The following is a 10,013-nucleotide window of genomic DNA, read 5'->3' as shown; positions in this document are numbered from 1 at the left end:
AGTCGATCTCAGTACCCAAATTTCTAAATTCTAAGTGTTTTGGAACGAGACCCCCTCGACGGTCCGTCGTGCCCATGACGGTCCGTCGTGGGATCCGTCGACCCAGACAGTGATTTCCAGAAATTAACTCTGCTGCTCCAAACGACTAAACAGGTCGTTACAAATCAAAAGTAAAAAAATGATATATAAACATGAAAATTTAATAAGTTAGGACAATGATATCACTTTAGTTTATGCTGCAAAATATTGACTTCTCTTAAGTCCTTTTTTGGATCATAGCTAGCTAGATATTGTACAATTATCCTAAAATTTATCCCCCACCATAATTAAAAAATTAAAAAAAATCACATAAAAAAATACTTTTGATTTAAAAATTTCCACTAAAATTTCATACCCTTTTTGTATCTTCTATATATATCATGTTTAATTTCACCACTCTATTTGTCATATTGCCTTCAAAAATTTATAATGGCTACTTATTTCTTCTTCTTCATTTTTCTAATTATTTCTACAAAAACTTTAGCTTATGATGATTCTTGTGCTTTTAATTCCAAAAAAGGAAATTCAGACCTTTCTGTTATTCATATTTATGGAAAATGTTCACCTTTTAACTCACCAAAACCTTCTTCTTCATGGATTAATACTGTTATCAACATGGCCTCTAAAGATCCACAAAGGCTCTCTTATTTATCAAGTTTAGTTGTGTCCAAAAAGCCTACTAATGTTCCCATTGCTTCAGGCCAACAACTCTTCAATATAGGTATAATGATAGTTCCGCTCGATTCATTTTTACTAGTCACTTTTAACGTATCAAGAAAAAATAATTAACTTTTTTTCCATGTCTTATACTTAACATAAATTATTTATCTATCAAATCATTTTCTAAGACCTAATACTAAACATCAGTTGAGTATATAGTTTATAGTTTTCTCAAGGATATGTTTATAGTTTGTTTGGTCAAAATTTTAAAATATTTTTATTTTTAAATTTTATTTTAAGAAAAATACGTCTGGAAAGTAATTGTTTGTGTTTGACTAATAAGATTGAGAAGACTTTTGTAATATATTGAAGAAATAATATGTGCTTGACCAAGATTTTAAAAGTGCTTCTGGGGATAATCATTATTGGTTTCTCAAAAGCTAATCATTTTTTATTATCCAGTAATTCGTTAATTTCAACATTCAATATTGTATGTTTCATATTACAATACTCAAAAAATATTTACCTACATTATACATATCTCTAGTTTAAGAATATATACTACAAATATGGTCATCTATGAACTTCGCCTCTAATCTGTCTAAATTGCTCATAGCTAACATAATTTTTTGATAATATGTTGCTAAATAAGATTAACGACATGTTTTATTGTTTAGTCAAATTAAAAAAGATTTCGTCAGTATTTTCTTTCTTTTAGTACTGACAAAATTGAAAAATCTATGCTACTCAAATTTCATACTGAATCAAATTAAGACACGTAAATTGAGACACAAACACACCGGAAGTATAAATGTGAGTTTTTCATTGTACATGTACTTAACATCATCTAATGCTATACATTGTTGTAGGTAACTATGTGGTTCGGGTCAAGATGGGTACTCCGGGTCAACAAATGTACATGGTTTTGGATACAAGTAATGATGCTGCATTTGTACCATGTAGTGGTTGTGTTGGTTGCTCTTCTAATACTTTGTTTGCCCCATCCACTTCCACTACTTACGGGTCGGTAGACTGCTCCGTACCCGAATGTACTCAAGTCCGAGGGAGTCTCTCGTGCCCGACTACTGGGTCAGTAGTCGGGTCAAGTACTGCTTGCTTCTTTAACCAATCGTACGGTGGAGATTCATCTTTTTACGCCACGTTGTCACGTGACTCCCTTGGACTAGCCAATGACGTTGTTCCGAATTATGCTTTCGGGTGCATAAGTTCCGTGTCCGGGTCCTCAATTCCGCCACAAGGGTTATTGGGCTTGGGCCGCGGGTCAATGTCGTTGATGTCACAATCCGGATCTCTTTATTCAGGCGTATTCTCATACTGTTTACCTAGTTTTAAATCTTATTATTTCTCCGGATCACTCAAGCTCGGACCCGTTGGCCAACCCAGAAACATTAAAACCACCCCATTACTCAAAAACCCGAGAAGACCGTCTCTGTACTACGTGAACCTAACAAGTGTAAGCGTGGGACGAGTTTCAGTCCCGATTGCACCCGAACACCTTGCGTTTGACCCGAACACCGGTGCGGGCACGGTAATTGACTCGGGTACGGTCATAACCCGATTCGTTCAACCTGCTTACGAGGCGATTAGGGATGAATTTAGGAAACAAGTGAATGGTACATTTAGCTCATTAGGTGCATTTGATACATGTTTTGTATCACAAAATGAGGCTGTGATACCAACTATAACATTGCACTTTGAAGGAATGGACTTGAAATTGCCAATTGAGAACACATTGATACATAGTAGTGCCACTCCCTTAGCATGTTTGGCTATTGCATCAGCACCAAATAATGTGAATTCAGTGTTGAATGTGATAGCCAATTTGCAACAACAAAATCTTAGGATTATGTTTGACACAGCTAATTCGCGCGTTGGAATTGCTCGCGAAGTTTGTAACTAAGTATCCCTCGTACCCTAAAATATGTAGTCACACTTGTGTCTGATACTCCAAAAATGACGACGACACGCTATTATTAAGTCTTTGCTTTCCTTGTAATTCAAATGTAGTACACTTGGTGAAAAAGCTCATCAAGTACTTTAATTTCCTTGTGTTACTATTTGGAATGAATTATTAATGTTATGTTCAGTAATTTGGTGCATTTAGAAAATTATCAGCCTGTTTAATTTTGCTTAATTATATTTCCTCAAATTCAATTATTGTAAAGTTTTGAACATGTTAATAATTTTTTATATTTGTAAAAGGAAAGGACAGAGGCAAGCATATTTAAGAAATTATTTTTAACCAAAAGAAAAAAAATTGAAAGAAAGTAAAAGAAAATATTTTTAATACAATCTCTTTTTATATACTCCTTATTATCATATTATTTTGCTCAAAAGTAATAGTACATACATCAACAAACATTAGCAAGTGAACATACATAAAACCGATAAAAAAAACAAAAACAAAAAAAACCTCAATATTCTATTATGCTCACCCACCTATCTTTTTTTTTTGTTAACCCCACCATTTCTTCTGAATCGAGAGTTTATCTGAAACAACATGCATATCTCTTACTTTCTCAAAATTATTATACTAAATATATTATTATCGTCGTAGTCATCAACCCCACCATTGGTGCACAGCAATACCTTCATCTCTCAACAATCCATACAATGATAAACATTCCCAATATGCCCTTCTATTTTTCTTATCACTTCTTTTAATTCCTTGATGTTTACATTCCAAAAAAAGTTCATCAATTAATTTAATACTTTTATTATTCACCATTTCTTCAACCACATCAGCCTCTGCCTTCATTACCACATATTCATTTTCTTTTACATTTTTTTGTAACCAATCAGACATGTTAATACTACTCAATGGTATCTCTTTACCACTTGATTCTTCATTCATAGTCTCAATCTTGAACATCTCAAATTTTGTGTTTTTTGTAGGATAATGCTTTGTAAACCAAGTAGAATGATAATTATCACTTGATTTTTCATTCTTTTCTTGTAAACCAACATCAATAAACACCCTTCTTGGGTAACTCTCTAGGGAAACTCCCATTAAATCAGGTAAAAAATGTGTCTTTTTTAGATATCTACTCGATTTTCGTGATGATGCTCTTGGTGGTTCAAGTAGTACATCTTCTAGTTTCTTTAGTGCTTCCTTTTTCGCACTTGTGAAATCATCTGACGTGACTAATTCAGATTCACTCTGAGCAGAACTCAAATGTTCCTTATCAAAAACTTTTCTGTTTCCAGAGCTCGAACTAGACATCTTTTCTGAATTAGTTTGAAGAAGTCGCCGCGTAGAAGAGTTGATAGAGGCATTCTTTATTTTCTTCATGGCTATAATAGTTGAATCAAATTCTCTAACATAGACAATCTTGTAATTTGATGGATGTGGAAATTCATCAACCAAAGGATTGTCATTTAGTGGTACAACTAGAATACCACCAACTTTCAAAGCTCTTTCAATAAAATTTGATAATTGAGGATAACCATAGGTCAAAACAAAATCAAAAGTCTCATTAGGGACAATATTTTGTTGTGTAGAATCTGAAAATGAAATCAAATCAGGATTATAATCTTTAACAACTTGAGAATTATGAATCTCTTCATCATTGCCATTGCTAACAAGAAGGGACCTATCACCCATTCTTATAAGTCTTTCATTAGCCAAATCTTGAAAAATCATAGGCAAAAATTCCAACTTAATTGGATTATAAACCATCTCATTATCAACTTGATAAGCATAATTAGACTCGTATCGCGATGATAAGTACCCAATTATCGTATTAATCCAAGGTAAAGAAACAATTACCAATGCTAAAATTGTTGCACGAGCCATAAACTTCAAAACCCAAGAATGGTCTATTCTTATAATCACCAACTTTGTATCCCAATTATAATCCATTAATCCATCTATGTATAAACCTCTCATTTTACTATGTTGCTTGTTGTAAAAACCTTGCAACATGTTATTCATCATTTTGTACTTCATGTTTGTTATCACAAAGTAACACGAATCCCAAAAAGGTGCATGCAAGCTAACCAGACACCAGCTGATACCAAAAATACACTAGATTGTTTGGAAAAAACTCTCGAAACACAAATGAAAGTCGACTTTTTACTAATTAAAAAAAAAAAGAGGGTTGGTGAGCTAGAATAATAAAAAATTATCAATTTTTAACGAGTACAAAACCTGGCTGCGGTGTGGTTTCCACCCACGAGGGCTAGTCTATTTGTTTGCACTTTTGCCCACAATAACAATAAATCTTTTAACCTCTGAATTTCCATTTTATAATTACTCTCCTTCCTTCTATAATTTCCAGATCGATGACATTTATTTGGAATATTAACACTATTCCATGATCAAGTTTTTTTAACGATACATTGGAAGAAATTCCAATAATATTTTTGTCATCGATCGGAAAAATAAAGAAGGAAGGAGGAGGAGGAGGTATAATAAGAGAGAAAAAAAAAGAGAGATTATTTTTATTAATATTTTTTTGGATTTTTTTTCTTTTTATAGTTTCAAATGTAATTGTTTCTAGGCTAATATAGAAAGTAATATTATTAATGATGGTTGGTTATGCGATTATTTCTCTTTAAAAGGAATGGTGAAAAAATTGGCAATTGAGGGACGTGACTTAATTTCACCATACAATCTTGATAATAATAAACAAACATTTTATTTAATGCAACAGGTGATCAAAATGGTATAAATATTTTAGGGAAAATCGTATATAATAGCAAACTAATAACCTAAAATAAATAGAGTAGCTAGGGTTTGATTTAATTGTGCTCCATAGCAAACGTTAGCTAAAATTTGCCAGGCTCACCACTCTCTGCTCGCCTCTCTCGCTTTATACACAGAAGTGTATAATTCTGTTTCTGTTTTGTATAAAGCGAGAGAAAATTGTATATACACATTGTTTACATCCCTACTCTGTCAAAATAGGGCAAAACGTCGCGACAACTCGAAAATTATTAATTGATTCATTTTTAACAAAGTTTTAAAAATAAACGAGTTTTAAAAAAGAGTCGCCACCTAATTTTAGGAAAACTAGGAAACCGATTATTAATCTACGAAACCAAATTGATTCTAGGTAAGGGCTTCAAGTTATTCCGAAGGGAAGGGGTTAGGCACCCTTCGGAATCTACAAATGTGGTTCCCGACTGAATTCATTTTTTTTTTCAAATTGAGGAGGAAAGTAAAAGAATGTACAAATATAATAAACACACAATATACACAATAAAATAAAATAATAATCATCGGCCTAAGGTTTGCCTAACGTCAATATTTACAAAATAACGAAATAAAAATATAATTTGAGCTTTTCGAATGGCTTCAAGAAGAAGCACCTCCGGGTACCTGTAAACACTTAGTAAAAGGGTTAGTACCAAATTAATATAAATAAACATGAATAACTTAAAAATAAAATACGATTTATTAACATGGGAGGCCTTGGAAATCGTTTCTTCATCGGCCAATTTCAACAACTCAAATATATAAACTTAAATTAAAATTTTCCGTCTTTTTAAAATGGGGAGGCATCCAAAACCGACGGAGAGTTTTTTCATTGGCCCTTTTAACAAATATATTTAATATAACTTGAATATCAACAAAACATAACAAACTTATACCAAGAGAATATGGAAAATAACAACCAAACTAAAACAACATAATTAGAAATGAAAACAACAATAACGTAATATATAAAAATAAAAATAACATTAAAATAGAATAATGACAAAACCCTGAAAAGTTAAGATAGCAAATAGTTGACTAACAATTTTAAAATAATAATAATAATAAATAAATAAACATCAAATCGTAAAATAATGCTAATATTAAAACTACAATAAACACAAATATTAATTGACTTTTAGAACTACATTAAACTAAAAAAAAAAACAAGCTACATATAATAAACAGAAAATATAAAAGAGCTGGGAATTAAACAAAACAAGGCTAAGAAAAAAAAAATTACCTGGTTCTGGGCAGCGAACCGAAACTACGAGTTTGAAGGAGACGACTCCACCTCCTCAACTCGAAAAACCACAAAAACACTTTAAAATTTTTGAACTATGGGAACCAAGAATTCTATAATTTTATGAGTATTCTTTTGTTTCCCCCTCCAAATCCTCTTAAAAATAGTGAACGAAGTGAGCTTATATAGAAACCCAAAAATCCTCAAAAAGGATGAAATATCGATGTGGGACTATTGCAAAATTGAAAATTGTTTGAGAGACAATGTGGGAAAGGCAGTTTTTTTTTTTTTTTGTATTTGACTCAAAATGTATGAATTTTAAAATCATCTGACCAAAATTTGCTATTAAATAAATAAAGCTTCAAAATCATGAATTTTTAAAATGTTAGGCCAAAATTGGGTGTCAACACACATGCAAAAACATATATATTCGTGTTATACACTTAATTATACAATTTACAAACATTTTACTTCAATTCAATTGTAGACAAATACAAATTTTATACAAATATTGCAGCGAAAAAGGCCAACGAATTATACAATTACAGTGAAATACAATTTCCTCTCGCTTTATACAACAGAAGTGTATATATTGTGTTTCTGTTTTTGTATAAAGCGAGAGAAAAACATATATCTTTTTGCTATACATTTATAATTATGTAATATACATACAATTGTGCATTATACAATTGCAGTGAAATAGGATAGCGAATTATACAATTGCAGCGAAATAGGCCAGCGAATTATACAATTTAGGCCAGCGAATTATACAATTGTATATGTATAGCGAATTATACAGTTTTATGTTTGCTATGAAGCGCAATTATACAAACTTTGCTATAGCATAAAATATGAACTTTTCGTTTGCTATATGTGAAAGTTGCCCAATATTTTATTGGTTATTGCTCTTTAACAAATTGTTGTATGATATTTTGTTATTTATTATTATTTATTATTATAAATGAGGGTGGATATTTAGTGGTGACACATTACCAACCTTGTAAGTTGCTTGAGTAATGTTTTAACACCTTGCTCTTGAAAAAATAATGTTTTGAAGAAGAGTTTTTTTTTTTTTAAAAAAAAATAAAATTGAAGTGACTTTTGAAAAGAAATTATTATATTTAGAGGTTATTTAAAATTGAGTTTCGATGTTTCAAATCACTTTATTTAGCTTCTGTTTCTTGTATTTATTTCATTACCTTTTTTTCCATTTTTTTTTCTAGTCTCCTAATTGCTTTTTTCTTTTGATAAGCAAATTAAAGGTGAAAAAGACTTGTATGCATGTATGTCGTTGAAATTTGAATTGTACAGTCAATAATGGGAGGAACTAGTAAATGGACCACACTAATAGAAGTGATTTATGCATTAGTCATTTCAGATTCACACATGTATATTGAATATAGTCGTGACAAAATTGATCGAATCTCAAATATATCAAGTATCATATAATTGATGTTTGAATTGTATATAGTCAATAATGGAAAGACGTTTAATTAAACGTGTGAAAATAAATTTCTTGAAATTCAGTAACTTTGATTCATATAATGTATTCATATTAAGAAATCAAATTTATTAAATTTATTTAATATTAAATTCTATTTAAAGTCACCATTATAAAATTTTAAATCTATAAGATTAAAATTCCGACTCGGTATCTGATAATAGGTAAATGATTTAGACATATTCCATAGTCATGTTGTGGTTCAGATTGCTCATTTTTTATTAAGATTAAGAATTTTATATTATCAAATTATTTAAAAGATAGATAATGTACATATAGCAATGCATAAATAAAATAAAAAGAATTGTAAACTGCTCGATTAATTCTTTGTGGATTAAGTTAAATCTAAAAAAAAATGCATATAGATTTTCAATTTAAAAGGAAGAGTAAATTCTTATCTTAAAATTTTTTTTTTAAGATATAAAGGTAAAATTTCGAATCAATTTTTCAATCAAATATTTTAAGTTTGAGTATTATCGAATATGAAAAAAGTCATGTGAGGAAGCACTTTCCTCTTATTGAATCGTATGTGACACAAATTTGAAGTATCCAATAGCGAGTGAAATTAGAAAAAAAGAAAGAATGAAAATTTTGAATATTAAACATCCTCCTTGTTCAGTAATTAATCAAGACCAGGGAGGAACTTTGAAGTTGAAACTTTGACATGTTGGCCAATCAACAATTTAAATTATGTACATTAATATAATTTCTTTTTTTACATCATATATAGGTGTCAACTAATTGGTGGTGGTGATGACTAACGATGATGTGTGTTGTTTGTGATGACATTGGCTGATGATAGTGGTTCTGGTGGGTTACGAAGGTGATTAGGGTGTCATGCAGAAGTTTACAATTGCAAATTATATGGTTGATAAATTAGAAGACAAAAACGTATACTAAAAATATAATATTATTATATGAAAACTAATATAAGAGAAAAGTATTAAAATTACTGAGATAATAAATCTCTCCATAAACTAAACTCTTAAACGTGTACATTGTGAAAGCTATTGTGTTATGGTATGAGAATAGATGTCTTTTATTTATAGATCTCCAAATTTTTCCTCTAAGAAAAAAAATAAATCAAATATGAAAGAAAATTATATTTTCCTTTAAGAAAAAGTTCAATATGGTAATACTTTGATTTTTCTTCAAGGAAAAAATAAACTTCAGATAAGGTCAGAAAATCAGTGCGACACCCTAACATGTTCTTGGTAGTATTTTATTGTATAGCGGTTGGAAGTAGAGACTAATTGTGGTTGTTGGTGGTGACGATACATAATTAGTAGTGAAATAATACTGAAATCTAATGGCGGTGGAGAATGATGGTACCATTGAACGATATATTAAGATTGACTAATGATGGTAAAAATTGATAGTGAAAATAATAATGGTTGATAGTGCAGATGATCATTGCAATTGATGTCTAATGATGATGACGATTAATTTTGATAATTGACAGTATTGATTGTTGTAATTGGATTGAGGATGATGATTATGGATGGTAGGTGGTGTTACTTATGTTGAAATGATGGTTTTATAATGATAGATTAAAGTAGATGGAGGGTGTGTTTGGTATGGAGGAAAATGTTTTTCATGGAAAATATTTTCTTTGAAAATGTTTTCCTGCAAAACAAGTAGATTTTGGACTTATTTTCTTATGTTTGGTTGGTGAGTAGAAAATATTTTTCGGAAATGATTTTTAGTGTTTGATTTATGAATGAAAAATGTTTTTGAGAGACATCTTTTATTTTTACTAGAGTAAAAAATAATTTATGAAATTGAAAATATTTTTTAAAGTCAAAATTATTATTTTTTTGGGGTGGTGGTGGGGTGGGGTGGGGGGTAGT

General features: G+C 30.4%; 2 protein-coding genes across 2 annotated transcripts; one reads left to right on the top strand and one right to left on the bottom strand.

Annotated features, from left to right (window-relative positions):
- Positions 1-433: 433 nt before the first annotated feature.
- LOC107006023 (aspartyl protease AED3-like) lies at positions 434-2,828 on the top strand. The gene is made up of 2 exons (XM_015204660.2): positions 434-760; positions 1,569-2,828. Exons 1-2 carry the CDS (start codon positions 469-471, stop codon positions 2,618-2,620), a joined length of 1,344 nt encoding a protein of 447 aa, XP_015060146.1. The 5' UTR covers positions 434-468; the 3' UTR covers positions 2,621-2,828.
- A 170-nt stretch (positions 2,829-2,998) lies between these two features.
- On the bottom strand, positions 2,999-5,154 carry LOC107006022. The gene has a single exon (XM_015204659.1). The coding sequence runs from the start codon at positions 4,667-4,669 to the stop codon at positions 3,281-3,283; it is 1,389 nt and encodes a 462-aa protein (XP_015060145.1). The 5' UTR covers positions 4,670-5,154; the 3' UTR covers positions 2,999-3,280.
- Positions 5,155-10,013: the final 4,859 nt, after the last annotated feature.

This window comes from Solanum pennellii, chromosome 12, assembly GCF_001406875.1.
Source record: "Solanum pennellii chromosome 12, SPENNV200".
Classification (NCBI taxonomy): Eukaryota; Viridiplantae; Streptophyta; class Magnoliopsida; order Solanales; family Solanaceae; genus Solanum; species Solanum pennellii.
The sequence above is the reverse complement of the archived record's forward strand: the minus strand, read 5'-3'. Positions and strand labels throughout refer to the sequence as shown.